A 20,138-nucleotide genomic window follows, 5' to 3' on the forward strand; every position below is an offset into this window, starting at 1 on the left:
GAACACGATTACATGGCTTTGACTTTGTTGCCGGAGATTTTGAGGCTGGCCTGTCTCCGGTTGTTGCTTCCTCCGGAGAGACAGATACACAAGTCCTCCGGTCTGAGAGTCAGCTGATGTAAAACACAACCAAGTGTAAGAAGACAGAAGTTATGATTGAGGACTTGAGTTAGTGATCTGCCAGCGATGATAACGCCAATTTACTCTCACTGACGCTTTGACGTTGGCAATTAACGTTGACTGATCTTTCACTTTATTGACTTGTTATCATCTTTGTATTAAACTGTCAGATTCACACAAACACCACAATTTACTAACGAGTGACAACATATTTAGTCTGTCAATCAGGAGAGGTTTTGTACATCTGTCACAACGTCTCCTAGAGACCACATGTGCTGCTGCTGTGGGAGTTCACAGGAAATCTGCCTCAGTCAGTACCAGAAAACACACAGTGTAGAATATGAGATGCCAGAAGAAGGTTGTAATTGTTCTGATTTTTATATATGTGTTTAAAATCAATTTAAAAGGGCTGAAACAGAGTTCATCACATATCTTTTTAATCGATAAAACTATTCACCGGCGATGCATTTCATAAAGATTGACATTTACTGTCATCTTTGCAGATTAAGATAAGGAACCATTGAGTTCTGGGCTGAAAATCCCATCTCATGAGAATAATGAATGGAAATAGTCAGAATCAAAGGCAGGAGGAGTCTGATCAGTTATTACATTATACATCATGTGTTTGGTGGCGTGTGGCACAACTTCCCGGAGCTAACACACGTTTTGAACAGCCGGGAGATGCTCGTACAAATCTGTCATTGTGCAAAGATTAAAAACCATCAGATATATGAGTTGTGAAGGGACTAGCTACCAGTAGATCAGAACCATGGAGGACCGCCGTATGCCTTAGAACGCTACCACCTGTTTACAGCTGTATCGCCCAAGGCTTGGTTTCTATGAGTCACCACACACATCTTCAGTTTTGTCAAAAGATACAAAAAATATCTGGTGTTTATCCTTTTGTGGATGTTTCTGAACCTGTGGTGGTGGAATTAAGGTCAGGGACATTCTGTTCTATTCTGTATAAATCTACATCTTTTATATTTTGATAAGAAAGATGTTTTTCTCTTCCATCAACAGGTGTAATCAAAGGTTTGACCTCTAAATATATCAATCAATTGGTGTGTATGTAAAGATTTTATCTGCATAATTTCCCTCTTGTACATTTAAAGATCATCTTAAATTTCTCTTATTTACTTCATACATATTTTGCCCAACCTCAACTTCTATGTTGACTGAAAATGACATTAACAGGACTGATACCTTGATAATAAATAACAGAAAGAAGTACTGAACACTGGGCTGTTATATAATTTACTTCAACCTTCATCGTCCGGATGTATTTGAGCATTTATAAAACCTTATAAAACAAACATGTCCTGCAAATAGGCCGCGATCAATTTTGTTCACATGCTCGTCTTCCTCTGACATCTCACAGCTGGACGTGAAATATTTATCCACACATCTGGGCTGCAGTGCATCAGAGAGGTTTCAGGAGACAATTGGTGTTCCGGGCTCTGCCAGCTGTTAAGTCATTTCCACTCATAAAAACAACATGGGCAGAGGAAGAAAAACAAGTTAACAAGTTGTGACGACTACACGGGATTATTTGTGTCCATAAAAGCTCTGACCTGAGACCTTAGTTGGAATGTGACATTTAACACTTCGATCTCTCTCTCTCTCTCTCTCTCTCTCTTGGTTCAACAGAACGGCGAGGCATCACTCTTCGAGGTGAACATCCGTTACGTCGGTGGGCTGCTGTCAGCGTACTACCTGACAGGAGAGGAGGTAAGATTAATAGAAGCCCGTTATCCCGCTTCCTTCATCCCCAACCAGCCCCAACAGTTTGACTGATGAAGAGGCCTCAGTGTGTGTGTGTATGTATGTGTGGGTGTGTGTATGCATGTTGTGACCACCGGGCCAAGATAAAATAATCCACGTCAGCATTTTCTCATTTATTTATCTATTACCAAAATAAATGAACTGTTGCTTGGTCCCTCATTTTTATTGTTGTTTGAATTTAAAGCGTTTTGTTGGCGTACATTCATTCTTTTCTCTGTAAATAATAGTAAATGAGGCCCAGTTGTGACAAGCACATCCCATAAATACAATAAAACACAAATCATTTAACTACATAGTGTCAGAGATCTGTTAGGTTGATGATTTGAGTGTTGACTGGGGCTTCGCTGCTGGTTCAGAACCTGCTTGGTCTCTTTGTGTTGACTTACTGGTCCCTGGTGGTTGCGGAGGCAGCTCCTTATTACAAAGAGTAAAAAAAATCCACCTCCTTGTAAGGACGTGATCTTAATTACATGCTGTGTGTTACATGCTGTGTGTTACATGCTGTGTGTTAGCCTCCGTCGAGTCTATATTCAGAAACGACCCTGGTTGAGTTCAGAGTCGTGTGCGTGCAACTCGTCATCTTCACTTTGTGATGGAACCCTTTTTAGTTCCCTGTGCAGTCACTGGGGTTGAAGTTAAACTGGCTGTTGAGGGTCACTAAATACTTCCTGGATGTGCCTCGGCTGCTTATTAAATCATAATGTCTCATTTATTATTCATACATGTGTTTAAATACAGAGGATTTGAAGTGTGGTCGTGGAGACTTCGAAGTTATTTAAAGGTTGTTTTCTTGGAGCTGTGCTGAGGAAAGGAAGCAATGCATTATTTTATTCACACTAATTTGTTGAGAAACATGATATTTTCATTGTGTATCGATGAATCAGTGGCTTTGTTTCATGTTACTGCCCTGAAACATGTTAATAATAAGATGGCGTAGAATGGATTGGCCAACAAAGCAGTGCCATTACAGGACTTCTCAATAAATGTGGCTATTTGAGGCTTCATGCATTTGTTTTGAGTAAAAATATAAACTGTTAAAACTTAAAACTGCTGTTTTCCTTTGCTTGTGGTTAAATCTGGAAGTTAAAGTGGATCATTTTGCTGTGCTTGAAAAACCACCACAGTCGTGTCCTTGAAGAGGCAACACTCACTCCAGGTTTAAACAGCCTGTGGTCATGATGGACAGCATCCAGGTGTGAAGCGCCAGAAGTATGAAGGCTCTGTAAACCTTGGCTTTTATAAGCAAAGGTTTGAAAGATGCCTGTGACAACCACACGGCACAAATAGCTCAGTTCATTATCAGTGCATTGTGAAGTCAGTGGAGTTCCACGTGTCCCGTAATGAGGGTCTGCCTATAGAAGCCTCCCGGAGCAGGCATACAACAAACTCGGAGGTTGTCCTGTTTTGAAAGCCACTCAGTGGAGGAGGAGGAAGTCTGTGCAGAAGCAGGATTAATGTAGAGAGGATCCAATGACATATGAACACTCGGGTCGGTTTAATGGACATTGATTTGCAGGCCGAGCGAGTTGAGGGAAGAGCAGCATCAAAATTCATCCACCACCGCTGGATGAGTGAAATATGAATACGTTGCTGGAGCACAATGCAGAGCAGAATCCATTACACCACATTTGCTTGCCATTAATGTCATGCATGCAAATGTTCTTCTTCTGTTTTATTCACTGGTGCACGGAAATGTCTATACACGGCATCGATAATGACATTATCTAATGTGAGTGTGGGGATGCGAGCGTGCAAAGAAAGAATAGTGCATTATCTTAATAGTTCTCTCTTCTTGCCAGGTCACATAAGGACACTAATCTGCGTAAATTAGATCTGTAAAAAGAAGCACCACACTGCCACGTTTTTTATACACGTTTTAATTTGTCTCTTCTTGTCCTCAGTCTGTGTGGATAGTGTCCACTGCAGCTCCGCTCCTCTCTCCCTTTGTGTTTGGACTTTATTAGCATTTACAGTACACATCATTCTCCTGAGATTGAGCACGCCACCTCAGTTTCCTGACAGACGTTTCAAGACCCCGCACACTGGCACAGTTATCCATCACATGACTCACTCCTGTGTTTTCTGTGAAGGGTGCATAAGAGTGAGATTTATAGCTACCCGATCACCCAACCCCCCCTCCCCATTAAGGTCTGTTGCTCTGAAGTTTGCTGTTCCATCCGAATGATAAAACCGGCAGTCTGACGGTGAATTGCAGCTGCAGAGGCTTAAATCACCTGAGATACAATGACTGTTACGAGATTGTGGATCCAGTTTGACCAGAGGACACTGGGCAGCTGGTGCTGTTGTAAATGATGGCTGGGGAGCGGGTAATGATTATGGCTCCTTGTGGGATGCGGTTTGCAGGAGAAACGCTCGGAGCAGAGGCTGCAACACCTGACCATTAATAACCCGTTGTTTTGAATGTGTTTGTGTGCTTTTTATTTGCGCGCTTCTATTTGGGCCCAGAAGGATAATGGCTAGTCTTTATGGTGGTGGTCCTGAGGTTTAACTTCAAATGGGTAAGCTCTCGGCTCTCCCGCTTTGGAAGGAGCCGGAGAACAGGTAAACACAGTCTCGGCCCGACGGGGATTCAAACCTTCTAGGCCTCATACATCATTTAGTTAAACTTTGAAGCTATCAAACGTATAGTAGGACAGTTTGCTCAGCCACTAGCAGGACAGTAAGTTAACAGTTAATTAAAAAGATGTTTAGGAGCAGTTAATCTATCAGAGAAGTTTCAAAAAGTTTTACGCCACCAAGCAAATCATCTTCCTCCATTTACCACAAACCAAAATTGAGATCACGAAACGTCTCGACCAATATAAACAACTTTCCTCAAACACTTAAGAAGACTTACTCATCTTCTTATAGGCTCTTGAGGTATTTATCATGGGAGTAACTTGGATCTGCTTCAGCCCTAGCCCATGCATATGCATTAACATGTGTCCGCTCAGGTCCTTGTGCATATTCTATGTGCCTCAAGACCTTGATACAAGAACATAGGTGCTGTATATTAACTCAGTTTCTCGCTTGCCTGCATACACACTGCATGACTACGTACTGCCCCTGTGTGTGTGTGTGTGTGTGTGTGTGTGTGTGTGTGTGTGTGTGTGTGTGTGTGTGTGTGTGTGTGTGTGTGTGTGTGTGTGTGTGTGTGTGTGTGTGTGTGTGTGTGTGTGTTTGTGTGTGTTTCATTTGTCAGGCTTCATTTATATGCACATAAACGTGTGTGGTGTGAAGACCGTGTTGTTGTTTTTTTTTACCTTTCCTTTAGCAAGAACAGAGAACAGTGGAGGGAGAGAAGGGGGGAGTGAATGAATTCAATCAGCCTTGTGTGAAAATTGCCTGTGGGCTGAGCTGAAGCAGCAGGGACGGAGGGAGGCAGCAGCCGGCAGAGGAGAAGAAAGATGTGTTCATATGCTCATCAGCAAAAGGAAGGAGGAGATGAAGAGGGAGGGAGTGAGGGATGAGGAGAGGTGTTTTCAAGCTGATCAGCAAATGTAAGAGTGCATGAGAAGGTGATGCACAGAGGCAAAGGGAGAGGGAGAGGACTGGAGATAGAGTTAGGTTGTATAGAAGAGCGCAGTGTACCTAGTATCCTATACCTCCCAGGTACCCACATAATGTATAGTGAATATACATGTATGTTTTATGAATAAATCAGGGCTCCTCTTTTATGTCACAGTTCCTACAGTAAAGTAAAGGTTCATCAACTTTTCAGTAAAAAGAAGCCATACTTTCACACACCTATTGCTAAGGAATACATTCTCTCATTTATAGTTTTTCTTCTGGATAATGACGAGCCAAAAGTTTGAAGATAATGGTAATAAATCCTATTGGCTGCCTTTAACGACTTGGCTTCCTAATCGTCCAATAAAAGGGAATCTTCCCGGCTGTAACGACAGTAGCTGAAAGGAGAAATCTCTTGCTCAGTTGGGATTGTATCTGTTCAGTTTTGAGGTATGAGAGTTTGTCTGTTGCGTAGAAAATGAAAGACCATTTTCCAATGTGCTAATAGAATAATGCTTTGTGTTAGATAATCATCCAAGCAAAGTGTTTCTTATTTCCGTCTTCGCTGTGGTCAAAAGAACTACATGGCCATGTCAAATTAAGTGGAACTGGAGGAATATGTTCTTAAAATCCCCAGTTTTCAGGGGAAGGGCCCCTCGACTCCCCTTGTAATTGGTCTTCTCCCAAGTGTGACGGACCATTTCTGCCCCTGAAAGATGCACAGAAGCAGAGTAGAAGACCAGAGAATTACTGGTGGGTTAAGAGAGTGAAGAGAGGAGAGTTGAGAGCCGAATGGGGAAAGTGAAGAAAGACAATGGTGGAAGAAGGAAAAAAAGAGAAAGCCAGGAAAGGGGGGTGGGAATAAAGATGCAGGATTTATAGAGAGAAGAATAGAAAGAGTAGGTTCATGTGTTTGAGCTGTAGGTACATAAAGGATTAAGAGTTATTGGTAACCACTACACCGTGAACCTCATTTTATTCTGCAAACACCTTTCAAGCCCACAAATAAAAGGTCAAAGCTCTTGTTCTAAAAGATCAACTTTCTGCAAGACTGAGGCACAGCTACTGATATCAAGGCATATGTTCTCTGAGAATTGAAATGTGGTTCACCTTGAAATATACTCACCTTCCTTAGCTGATTAGTACCTCCACCAACAAGGTTATGCTTGGATTTCTGGTGCGAATCAGAGGGCAGATCCAGGGATTTCTCTCACGTCCTTTATTTAACATTGAATTTAAGGTTAGAGGTATGTGTTCCTTCGAAAATCCCATTCATGCCTATAACCACTTTGTTTACTTCTTTGTCTCTGGGACGAGAGGTGAGCTATTAGTCAAAGTTTGGAGAACATGATGGGACACAACCCTCTTTACTCCGGGGCACTAGAACTGAACACTGACACTCTCTCTGCTTTGTTTGTTCTCTGCTGATGTTAATAAGCTTTACTATTTGTTTATGGCCTGTAGGTCTCTCTGTGAATTCTGGTGGCAACATACAACAGCAGTCACTTTGTGAGGGAACATGGTGTTTGGGGTTTATAGTGTTTGGGGTTTCCATGATGTTTTCCTTCTAATTTGGGGTGACCCACTTCTCTATGGAAACATGGTTTTATTTCGGGTCATGACACAGGAGAGAGCTCACACACAGACAATATAAATACCACACACATGACTTTTTGAGAAAAAGCTGTAACTTGCTAATTCCTTTCCGAGATGACAGAGTCTTTATTTTTCTCTATTGAGGTTGTTTTTCTATCTGGATGTTCTTCCCGCTGCCACAGCATCATTAAGTCACATCATTAAATGCCAGGAGAACTCGGCTGCATGTCAGTGTGCAGTGTGTGCTGCGTGCATTAACCGAGGAACAATGTTTGCTTTTAGGCTGAATGATTTGACCTTTACTCGCCTGCTTGAGAAGATCATGCAGAACAAATTGATCACGCAGCGCAAATTGATATTCATAACACGGCTAATGTCGATCAGTACGTCTTGAAGCTCAATCGCAGCCCGATACGCTGGGAGAATATGGAAATGATCTGTCAGTGTACATGTGCACGTCTCCTCTGTCTTCCTCTCTCTCTCTTCCTCTCTCTCTCTCACAGCGCCCCCAGAAAATCTCCTTCTCCGCTGATATATTCTGCGGTAATTAGGGTTGTCACGGTAGAAGGTGTTTCTGGTGTTACACACTGTTCAGGCACAAACCAATTACAAAGCTTCTCCACTGGCCCCAGCTTCTGTTTACTTCTTTAATAGAAATAAAACTTTTGGTTCAGTTTCTTTTTCTCTTTATCAGCGGTACAGGATTGGATGTACCATGACGTATTGATCATCCCCTGGCTGCAGCACAGGTCGTTAATCCTGCTTCCTCCATGTTAGTGGATGTGATGTCGACCAAACTTGCTCGTTAAGATGGTTTATGTGATTTTAGCTAGCTGTTCCCACACATACTGTATGTTCAAGTGTTTCTGGTGGGTGAAGTTTGAATTAGGTATTGGATGCTTATTTAATTTAGGTAAAACGTCATGATTGACAGCTGATACTGACTCATTGGTCACTGCGGCTCCATTCCCCGGTTGCTACTGAGCAATTGGGGACCTGTCGTCAAAAATACACTTTGTAAAATATAAGTTATCAAATCCTTAGTCACTAACCTGAAGTTAACCCGACTCTATGCAAAGGATTTGGAGTCAAAGCAACAGGGCCTATTTGGTGATATTCCAGCAGATAACGCTGCACTGGACAACATTAATAAACCAATCTGCAGACAGGCTGATGAATGTTGCAGCATCTGGAGGTAACACTTATAATCCACCCACACAGCTTCAAGTGCACCACAAGAGTGAGGCTGCCCGCGGGGAAATCTGAAGGTGAAGATCATAGTGAGAGCTCTACAGACAATGAGACAATGTCTCCTCCCATGAAAGGTTCTGTGGAACCGGTAGCACCGGTGTAGTCTGGGCTTTATTACCCAAACTTTTCCACAGCTCCTGCCCCGTGGCATTGCTCGAGGTAACGCAGCTGAATTCACACTGCGTGATGCTGAGATGTGTTTATTTCTCATAATAATAATATTATATGAAACCCCATTTATGAAAAAAAAGGATGAAAATGTAGCCTTGATAATGTACTCTGTGTTTGTGACTTCATAATTATTACTTTTTCTTTCATAATTACAATATTTTTATATCATTTTTCTTTCACTGTCAGAAATTGACTTCCATAATACTAGGTTTCTGCAGCACGAGCACAAAACATGAGCGACAACTCACAGATTACACAAATGTCAGCACGAACACAAGTTATTCAAGAGCTGATAAATACAGTATGTTGGGTTGTGACATTTATTAGTCAGCAACCATTCAACTCAAGCAGGAGTCCAAGGCCATGACAGCAGAATGTATTTGCAACAACTATTAATATTTTGAATCAAAAATAGGTTTTGACCTTCATAGAAATAATTACATTTCTTATAAAAATAATTAGAAAAAGTGAAAATATTTGTCAGGCTAGAAAAGTGAATACCGACCCTATAAATAAAATATTCACTGAAGATACTTTTATTTAGCTTCCATACAATGTCGGCTCGCCCCAGCTCCAGCAGGATAAATAGGGACTCGCAGCACTTGGTAGGGTTCAGGAAATATTTTTGATATTTTTCACAAAAGATGTCACAATCTTATTAACCTTCACCAAAGTAATTTTGTTGTCTCTGTTGTCGTGCGAGGTGCAGGACTGACATCGCTCTGTGTCGCCTTGCCCTGGTTCAAAGATGTGGCTTTTTCCTCTGGAACAAAAACAAAAAATGATGCCTGTGAACCTCTGAAGGCAGCAATTACATTTTCCATCCCAATGTTCCGGGGATAACAAATTGGTATAATACAGTGTTTTATACCTGGCTCCTCTGTGAAAGGTAAAGACCGACAGATGAGTGATGCCCGGTGAAAAAGAAACAGACATCTGTGGCTGGGACATTTCACTTGGTACCAGAACAACGTCAAACAACATGTTCTTTTAAGGTAATTGAATTAATCACCTCATGATGCTGACTCTGTTCCTCCCACTCAGGGACATCAAAGTTCACCTGATGTCCTTTTCAAAGGAACGAAAAACTGGTAATCTGCTTAGTCATGATTATTTCCAGGCCCCCGCCACACCTCCTGGGTTCGTCCTCCTAATTTGACCTCATTTCTGACGGTGCTGCAGTTGCACAATTCGCCTCTGGCCACAATATTACCCAAACATCAGCTGTCGGGCCATATGCACCTGCACCATGCAGCGGTGACTGTGTGCTTTGAAGTGTGTGGCGCTGGGATGTGTGATCTGAATTAATGTCTCGCAGAAGAAGCAACTGGGTGCAATCCCATCTTTTTTTATCTGTTTCCATCAGCACGGAAAAACTATGTTATTATGCTTCTTGAACTAGTATACGACCTCACATTATTAGTGTTTAAATTCAGGTAAACTCTGGTATCTCTTGGACTTTTCTTCTTAAAACATTGTTCGAAATCACTCAGATAAAACAGGAGATGGAGATCAGCATCGATGTTGCACAGGTTTAGCTTTCGGATAGCGTCCCTTTGTTCTGGCTCCAGCAGCAGTTTAGGTCATTATCCTGCTTTCATTTCTCTCCCATCAACGATACTGCAGGTTTTACTGTAGTGGAGATAAACGTATGCCAGATTTCTCTATTTATTTCCCCCCCCATCAGTTATTATATATGGAGAGCCAATCCAGTAAATCTAAGCCTCCGTGTTCCACCGAGCAGAGTGTGCATGGAGTAGATCTCCTTTACCCGTCCTGTATAGGAAGAGAGGAGAATAAACCGTCCTGCCGGCTGAAGGGTGTGCTGGTTTTTCTGACACCATCGAACCGGCTGTGTCGAGAGGCAAAGAAAGAATTGGAAAATGAAGTCTGGTTGAAACGGGAGATATGTTATGCCAGCGCAGGGGAAAATGTAAACGTAGATGATTTATTGCGTCGGTGATACTGAATCTGTCTGTAGTGATCATGCAGAAGATGAATAGCCCTGTGATTTAAGAGAATATATATATATAAATATATAAACGGTATAACTTGAGTTCACAAAAATGAAAATATCTATTATAGTTTTTGCTCGTTTGATCATTTGAAATAAATCAGAAATTGCTTTACATTGGAACATTTTGACTCTTAGTTTTAAGCTAAGCTGAAGGGATGCATATATCAGAGTGTTTATCAAGATTAACTGTCATAACTTTGGTGAGGTCCTGACCATATTCTTTTTACATCGAGTGAAATTAGAATTTATACAAAAGTGCGAAACCAGTGACATTTCCATGGGCATTGTTCCTACCAATCTTTCACATATTAGATTTGACATTGTGAGAATGTTAGCATGTGAAGATTAGCATTTAGCTCACAGCACTGCTGTGCTAAAGCCTCACAGAGCACCTAGCATGACTCTAGACTCTTTTATTTATCACAGCTTAAAATTTCCTTTTAATGGGATGTGGTCAATAGTGTCAGATTTAAGTGTAGTTTCTGTTCATTTTGCTCAGTTGGAGCTGGAACAATTAGTTGATTGATTGACAAAAATTAAATCAGGCGTTATACAAAAAAATCACTTCCATCAGTTTTTAAGGTAAAAAAGGAAAAATGTTCACAGTGATTGTAGATGAGGCTGAAACACAGACTTGTGTTGATGTTGTGTCATGTTCATGTATGTGTGTGTTCTTGTGCCTGTGTGGGAGCACTGCACCTAAGTGTGCGTTTTATCTGTTCGTCAGATTTTTTCCAAAGAAACGTGGACTCGGAAGAAATTTCATTTCCTCAGATCAAAGTGAATCATCGTAATCGCACAGTAACCACGCTCCGTAGTCCCGCCCCGGGCTTAGTCGTGAAAGGAAAGCTCCTTTTTCCCGAACCTCCATTCAGCGTTGTGTACAAACACCTAATCCCATTTGTACAGAGTTAAAATAACTGCGCTCCGCTCCACTCTTACATCCCTCAGTTTTATTATGGAATTAAGAGGCACCGGGTAAGAACAATATCAACCAGCAGCTCACACATTGTGCATTAATAGCTTGTTCAAATGTTATATGCATCAGAGCGTGCAGCTTATTTATATTTGTTTGAGCCTCGTACGTTCAGCTATTAATAATTCTGAATAAATCTGTCACTCAACAATGAGCTAGCAGCCTTTTTGCCTGAGCTGCAGCCAAACTGAATCTTCTGAGGAGTCTGTGGCTGCTTGAATTCTTACACAGTTCAGGCTGTAAATACTGTTTAGAAACTACAAGAAAAACACACAATCCTTCTCCTGTCTGCCACCGGGGATGTGTCCCTACCTTCTCTCAATCGGCCGTTTAGCTTTTCTTCTCGTGTAAATGCTTTAATTAGTCTTTTTTAGCAGCACATAACATTCTCGCTGAAGTAATTGGACTCAGCCTGAGAGAGCGTTGGCTCCAGCCCAAATGAGCCCAGAACTCAATAGAAAACCTGTTGAGAGACCCATGATTTATTTTTCTTTCTCATGTCAGTCAGAAAGGACGTGACACAAACCAAACAAATCACATCCAGAGGCTCATTAGGCTGTTTTTTAATGATGTCAGCCTTGGAGCATCCAGGCCTTTTCATTCAGACTTTGCATAGCTCCACAGCCCCGGGTTCTTTATTTCTCTCACAGGCTTCAGTGCACATCTCTGTCCACCAGCAATTAAAGGAGAGAAATAAAAGTCCTTGCATAATTTTTTTTAGAAGGAATTGAATAAACTTAAAGCAAAGTATTCAAAATGTGCCTTAAATTGATAGCAAAGGAAGTCTGAGTAAAAACTGCTCTTTACCTGAGGACTCCTTTGAGATGTTTTACCTCCTGCAATGACCAACGGATTTGCAGTCCTGACAGAGGCCCGTTATTGCCTCGGTACATTATACAGCATTATTTAAAGGGTCAACGAGCTGACTTTTCCCAGTGAAAGTATTGATCCTCGAGGCTTCGGGCGGCGATCAATCCCTTCCTGGAAACAGAGTCTGTGCGTGATCGGGCTGGTGGCTGAGTGAGAATCTACATAATGTCTGACCATCACAAAGTCTCTCAGAGTAAAATACATGACGAAAAACTAAGTAAATTCTCATTAGTAAACAAAGATAAAAATAGCACATGAGAAACTTGTGCGGATCACAACTCTACAATGAAACAACGGCACAAAACACACAAGTCAGTGATATTTTATTATGATGAGTCATAAATGTTCGCTTACATATGCAATAAATTAAACTGTGGCAAGCTGTCACATCCAGGAAATCAATAGTAAACACTCCATGCAGTCACATGTTCCTCAGAAGGTCCAGTTGCCTGAAGTTTGATATTTTCAAGTGCTTTGAAGTCGGAACGTGGAAATAACATGGACGCTGTAAACAATATAAATATATTATTATTAATATTTGCTTGATAACAAACAAAAGGATCGGCTGTGGCAGGCATATAAATCATGCACATTACTCATAAAAACATCTTTATTGTCTATAGATTCTGGGTTTAAGCGCTTGTGAGAGATGGACATGCAGTTTGCATGTGACAAAAGTTTAACATTCAACAAGTTCACATTCAAGAGCTTCTAGTTACAGCTGATTGTAAAATTATGCAAACAATGACTTTGCCAACTCTACATCTCATGTACCAACATTTTGTAAACCCCACCGATGCTTTTCATATCCTCTGGATTCCATATTGTCCAGAAAGCTGGTTCATATGTTTGTTAATTCAGAGTGAGAACAAATGTTGTGAAGAAGTCACCAATGATTTAATGTTACGGTTTGAAAAATACCTCCAGCCAGACTGACGGTGCATTGAGGTTTGCCAGGGAAACTTTGGTTTTGTTGATGGTGAAAGGAAACTAGGAAATTAGACTTCATGGCGTTTTGTATTCCAAGCCTAAACATACACCATGGCTCATTGTGCCATGAAGTGATTCTGAATTCAGACGGTGTTGGCCATTTTCTTTTTAATCTAACTGAGAGCCTGTGGAATTGGTTTGGGTGGCAGCCTGTCCGAACATGAGCTGGAGAGATAAATGCATGTGCCGGTGTGAGTTTGTACATCTCTCTGTGTGTGTTCCATTGTGGGTCTATTTGTTTGTGTACAAAACAATAACCCCTCACCAGCTGGAACAGGGGACGGCTGCAGCCACGGAACAAACAAGCCACAGCAGCACAGCAAAGACTGTTTACGGCCAAGATGATTCAAACTGGATTTTGGGTCAAGAGGAAAACATGAGATGTAATAATGCCAAAACACAAAGCAGATCAACGATATGAAAAACAGTCAAATTTGGTGGAGGAAACCAAATCTGTTTTGTTGTATTCCAGCTGATGAATGTCCTCGTTCTGTCTCCAGCTCAGCGATTCATCACAGGCTGCTACACCTTTTCAATTCCAGATGTAATTGAGTGTGTGTTTTTCATGAAGCTGCAGCTAGCCATTAATTAAGCACATAAAAAAGCAGCACATTAATTGTGGGACAGGTTTGGAATCCTACTCGCAGTAATCAATTACCTGATAAATAATGAATGAAATCTCCTTATTTGCCGCCTGGGAAATTCAATTATTTATCCCCCTCACCTCTTCCCTGGAGGAAGCTGCTCGTCTTTATAACATCTCAGGTAAATTATTGGTTTAACTTCTTCACCACCGATTTTCGACCGGTGCTTCGTGTCCCCCAGAAAATCTTCAGCCACAATTCACACATTAACACATGCTACATTTGACACTCGTGCACAGACACACATTAAAACACACACTATCTCAATCTGAAGCCGGGGCGGTAATTGATCCGTTTGCTCATATTAAGTGGAACAGAATTAGCTAATGGGCCGGACCTTGCAGAGGTTTGGAATCGCTCCCTACTGAGCGGGTGATTGTGGAGGATGAACGGCCGTCGGGGGCCGGGGCGGCAGTTCCTCGGTCTTCCTCGCCAAACAAATAGCCGCTTCCAGACTTAAACATATCATTACGGCTGCAGTGAATGTTCTTTCGCTCGCTGTGTGGGTAATGGAGCCCGGTCTCGCTACTCCTGAGATGTCCTTCAGCCATCAATCATGCAGACGTGTCCAGACAGCATTTTTCCTGAGAGATGCAATGACCAATACAGTCTAGTGTAAAAAGGACATTGAGTTTGCTCCAAATGTTGCAGCCATGACTTGCAACATTAATTTGGGTTCGCTTAAACTCTCTTTTCACCTGATTTATTTTTTTATGTTCCTCTGTCATTTTGTTCTCTCCTCAGCAACATCTTCTTTATCTTGGTTGTAGCATTCCTCCACATCCCTGCTACCCGCACTCAAAGTGAGATTGCCCAGGGATAGAAGGAGTCATCTCACAAACTCCACCGGAGGTAGTTACGCTTCAATGTGCGTCTGAGGAAAGAGGAGACGCAAACTGCGTGTGTCCCCCCCCCCCGGGCCCCGTGGGACAGTCTGTGTTCACAGCACGCCTTCAGCTAGGAGAGTTCATACATCTCAGTGTTTGTGTGAGAGTGGCACAGTTCTGTCTCTCGATCTCTCACTCTTTCTTTGGCCTGTGTGGGAAATTCAATAACACATTCAGTAGAGCACCAGTCCAAAAGGCTGTCTGATGAACTGAGAAGGACAAATGTCTTCTCTTTTTCAGATTCTCGTCTTCACAACCATTTCTGTTGTGGTATCTCTTGAATGTGTCCCCTTCATGGTCCCTTGTGGCTACACCAGACAGGAGCATTCGCAGACACTCATCTGAGGCTCTTTCCGAGGAAGCGTCCATCTGTACACGACAATAATTTTCACCTCGGTCTGTTGTGTTGTCGCAGTGTGTCAGTGTGAGATCGAGGAGTGGACTTTAATGCAACTTCACGTGATTGATTGTTCTTAAGGCATTTGGCAGCTGGAAGTTTGATTCCTACTGTGAACTCATCCACTCGATTCAATCTCTGCACAAAATGCTTTTTAATACTCACAATCCCACGGAGCACTTTGTGTGTTAGCGAGCAGCAAGGCCGAGTGCGGGTGACTGATGTCTCCCTGCCGACATGCCGCCTCTGTCACTCACCTCGATGATGAGCAACGTGTAACTGTGATCTACCGTCTCTTATCATCCCTGCAGGAGGTGGGGTGAAGTGAGAAAACACATTTAATTACGGCACAGATCACACACACTTCCCCCGGAAAGACAAATGCGCAGTGAAATCCGTCTTCAGCGTCTGTGCCCTGCAGCAGTCAGCGCCGGGGTTTTAAAGAAATTCGCCCTCAGTCACAAACCAAACTCTGAGCTTTAAAGTCTCCCTGGCAAGCCATGCAAGAAATACAAAGCTAAGTGGTCACGCCATGCTTTGTAATTCCAGGACGGTTGTAGAGAATAGTACACGTGTTCTTTTGAAGCAGTCGACAGCTTCTCGTTCGCAGGTACACATCCTCACACAGACGCCAGCTCGTGGTGTTACACATCGAGTAGATGAAACCAAACATGCAGTCATCCAGAGAGACGCCAGAGCACCCGGTGTCTTTCTTTTCAGAGCGAGATGCCCTTTTCTTTTTTTGTGCAGCCGTTTCTCTCTGAACTTTTCAGAAAGGCGTTGATGTCATCACCATCTGTCGATCCTGAGCTGTATGTTACATCAGACAGAGACTCAGCCCATATGGGAGCAGATCTGTCACTGGACACTGATTGTTGCTGTGAGTTTTCTACTTCTGTTTTTTTTTTGTCATAGAAAAAAAAACCTTGCTCAGCGATTTTTTGTTTTTTGTTGATAGAGCTCTTGGATGAAGCACGCCACAGTGCCAGAGAAACACATTTTATGGACACACATTAAAACGCAGTTATTTCCGTTGTTGTAATACTGTTTATATTTAATGTAGAACCAAATTAATTGTTTTTTAAATTAGCCAAAAGATTTTTGTTGGCAACCATTCTAATTTTCTTTTTGTATATAATAGTAAATATAATATCTTTGAGAGTGTAAGTCAGACAAAGGCAATTTGAAGACAATGCAACGATTGAGAAAATAAATGACTGATCATTTGACAGAGAAAGTAATTGCAACAATAAAAATAACAAAAGTAAAATGGGGATTAAGTAAAAATTGAAAAGTAAAGTAAAGTAAATTATCTAATTATCTGCTCATTAGTTTCTCGATTATCCCTTTGGTGTTTAAAGTGACATCTACACTTGATGATGATTTCCCAAGATTTCTCTGAAACACAACCTTAACCACAATCAAGCATTTTCACTGAACCTTCATTTTTTGCAGAGTTGTCATTTTGCATTACATTTACAAGTATTGTTTTTATTGCGCTCCTCCACTTATTATGCAAATGCTCTTTTTTTGGTTATTTTGTGGTTCATTTCTCGTAAGCTTCTAATATTGCTCTATACCTTTTTTTTCGGTAACTGCAGCAAACACTTCTGATGCACTAATGCAAACATTTATCATCCTCAACCCTGAGACGTCCGCAGTATTTAGTGAGTTCTCATGTGTAAACTGCTTTTTTTTTAATGTTTACACAGGCCTCATTTGTCCTTTTCTTGTTTCCCTGTGCTGAGTCCCTCTTTATTTGCTTAGTAGCTGTCTGGTTTCCCCATGTGGATCATTAATTTGATCTTTTTCCCCATGGGAGCCTCCCAGTATAACCTGTTTTCTCCCGCTACAAGTAATGAACCTCGTACGCGAGCATTTTAGGGGTCGTGATTCAGGTTAACGAGAGTCTTAGGAAGTTTGTATTCTTTTGTTGGAAGTCTGAGGAAGACTCCTGCCGTGTGTCCATGATATTAATAACAGGTTACATATTGCCTCCTTCTGTCCACGGTAATGTACAGGTTGAGATGAATGCTGACTTTACAGAAAGGATTTGTATTCACACTGTCTGGTGGCTCCAGGGTAGTGAGCCCATCACTCTGCGCAGGTTGGAAATAGGATTATAGCACATGCTGACAGTCGGGGGGTGAAAAAAAGAGTTTGATATATTGGTTAATATGCATACAGGCTTAAGCCCAGAGTTCTGGGCCTATTCCCGAGTGGAGAGGTGTGTAGATCGGGGTATTAACTCTGCTGAAAGCCCAGCACCCGTCTTTTCTGGAAGAGTAGGACAACTGCCGTCTTTGTAGGAGGCTATTTTATCAGCAGGTGACAGTTGCCAGGTGGTGGGTGTCACATTTAGTGGGTACAAATATAGTAAGAGCGAACGACTCCTCAGTGTGTGACGGAGCTCAGACTTTGGGCATGTAGAGGTACATCTGTATATAAACCGAAAAACACAAAGATATAACACACAAACCCATGAAAAAGGCTGTACACGTGGGAAGGAAGTGAAAAATCTATTATTTGAATCCCGTCTGTATTTCCAAGCTACGCATTCTTACTCTCAATTTATTTTTCTGCTTACCTGCTTTTCTCCTTCCGTCTATCAGGGGCAGGAAACAAATCCAACCTCAGGTTTGTTAGGACCACGAGGATGTGCTCCTCATTCCAAAGTGAAATGTATCATATAACCCTTTTCCCTGCTGCTTATTTCTAAAATCTTACCTCAATTTCACAATGCTTCACAACATGAGTGGTTTTTCATTCTGTTTCAAAGGGAACAGTCGGTGTTTGATTTCTTTGAGCTGTCGAGTTTGTAAGACTCATGTGTGATCAATCATCTCTTTGCTTGTTTTCCTTCTCAACATATGTCCCTGAAATGTTTCAAAAGGATCTGGTAGAAAAAAAGAGCCGAAAAATATCTGTAGCTTCTTTCTGAGAAAGAAAAAAGTTTATCATCGCTAATGTTCCTGATTGTTGAAGTTAAACCTCCATCCTTTGTATTTCAAACACAGCACAAATGACTTAGTAATGTTGAAGAATAGTTCAAAGTGTCCTGAGGTCAAAGATAATTTTTCTGACCAACAGTCCAAAACTCAAAGGTATTCAATTTAGAATTATATAAAGCATTAACTAGTATTTTTCTAGAGAGTCTTTGGCATTGTTATTTGATAATTAACCCAAACGAAATATGATCCATCCATTCATTTCCAATAGTTTGGAAGTCGCCATAAATATCAGATCCATTGGTTTAAATTTAGTTTTCAACATGAAATGTATGTTCTGGGATCTGAGTTGGTCAAAATTAACAATAAACTTTGAAAGACTAGCAAAAGACTCGGTGACCTACATTCAGTCCATTCCAACTGTTTGCAAGACGCAAAGTACTTCTGGCTTTAACCTTTCCATCACTCACTCTCTATCTTTCTCATACACACACACACACACACACACACACACACACACACACACACACACACACACGTTACGTTGAATACTCTGCTGCTTGCTGACATGAGCCTGTAACTTGAGATGGCAGGTGTCAGTCAAATGTTCCCATTAAGATGGAAGTGATGAATTCACGAAAGCAGGAAGAAGCATTGGACAGGAGCAACTGCTAAACTCTCACACACAAACCAGTAAACCTGCATCGCTCCACCAGTAAACACCTGATTCATTTATTAGCATGAGATACGTGTTCTGTGCAGGAAGACACAAATTTTACTTAATGTGCTTTGAAGCTATAATGGGACAATTTGTTTGTGCTGCTCTAGTAAAAACTGATTTAGTGGTGGTCAGCATTTTCTTAATTATTGCAGCAGAAGACGGATTCCTGCCAACATCATTAAGGTCAGCGCTATCCCCAGAAGAACATGGAAATAAACATTATCTGAGAATAAAAGTGGAATTTACAGTCTGAGCTCTTCCTCCCATCCGCATAGCCTATGGTCTACCTGCATCCATGGCAACCTGAGAGCAGAGCATCATATGACATGAAGGGAACTGGAAGCCGGGGGGGGGGGGGGGGGGGGGGGGGGAGCATCATTGTTTTGATGTCTTCCCCTTGAATAAAAGAGGATTGCAGTCATTGAATGTGTCTACCCATGATGCACCGGGACAGCTCCCTGCTAGGGGCCACTTCATATCAACCATTTTCTCTCTCGCCAGCATTGTGACATTTCAAGAAGCGTCAAACATCCCAAAGAAGAATGCATCCGCTTCGTCTTTGTAGCCTCAGTGAAGATCAGCCTCTTTGAGCTCTTTGATGTTGATTTCTTTTTGTGTTCCAATGAAATATAAAACTTGCTAACTTCTTTAAAAAGAAGACGTGTGTCACAATAACTCACTGTGGACAGATACAGCTGGATCAAGTCAGCAGAATCTCACCGTGACTCCAGTCGCACTTTGCACGTATGTCCTGATTGCAGCTTGAGATTCAAGTTCTAGATCTGATGAAAGTAGCACTTGAGCCAAAGCATCTTGCAAACTGTCTGTGTGTGAGATTCCTCCCCGAGTATGATTTTATTAATCTACACAGCTCTCAAGACTTTATAATTTGATTGAACTTACTGAAAAAAGGGTTAAATGTGATAAAAGTCAGGAGAAATAGCCTGTTTTCTTGACGTTTAATAGTCTCGGCGATCCTGGAGAGGTTGAGTGCTGTGATGTACTGGTGTTGGAACCAGTATACAGCTGGTTCAAACACCACAGAGACCTTCGTAGGTCTAAAATGATGTAGTCGGTGAAGGCTAAACCAAAATTAAATGTTCCGGTCAACAATGGATTTCCTATTTGTGTCACCAGCTTGTCCTGCTTGTATTATTAGGGTTTCAGGGCGACTTTGAGCAGCTGCACTTACTGAGGCTCAGCCGGCCCAATAGCTACCTTGTCAGCTTTGTCACTGGAACGCATCACCGGTACA

The 20,138-nt window shown here is 41.7% G+C and overlaps 1 protein-coding gene across 5 annotated transcripts in view; it reads left to right on the top strand.

Annotated features, from left to right (window-relative positions):
- The window catches only part of LOC128450137 (mannosyl-oligosaccharide 1,2-alpha-mannosidase IC), a 167,239-nt gene that overhangs the window by 115,697 nt on the left and 31,404 nt on the right, over positions 1 to 20,138 (top strand). For all 5 annotated transcript variants that reach the window (XM_053433627.1, XM_053433626.1, XM_053433630.1 and 2 more), the window contains exon 4: positions 1,771 to 1,851. In XM_053433627.1, coding sequence (XP_053289602.1) covers positions 1,771 to 1,851 — 81 coding nt within the window. The remainder of the gene's footprint in view (positions 1 to 1,770; positions 1,852 to 20,138) is intronic.

The sequence above is a fragment of the Pleuronectes platessa genome, chromosome 10 (genome assembly GCF_947347685.1).
Source record: "Pleuronectes platessa chromosome 10, fPlePla1.1, whole genome shotgun sequence".
NCBI lineage: Eukaryota > Metazoa > Chordata > Actinopteri > Pleuronectiformes > Pleuronectidae > Pleuronectes > Pleuronectes platessa.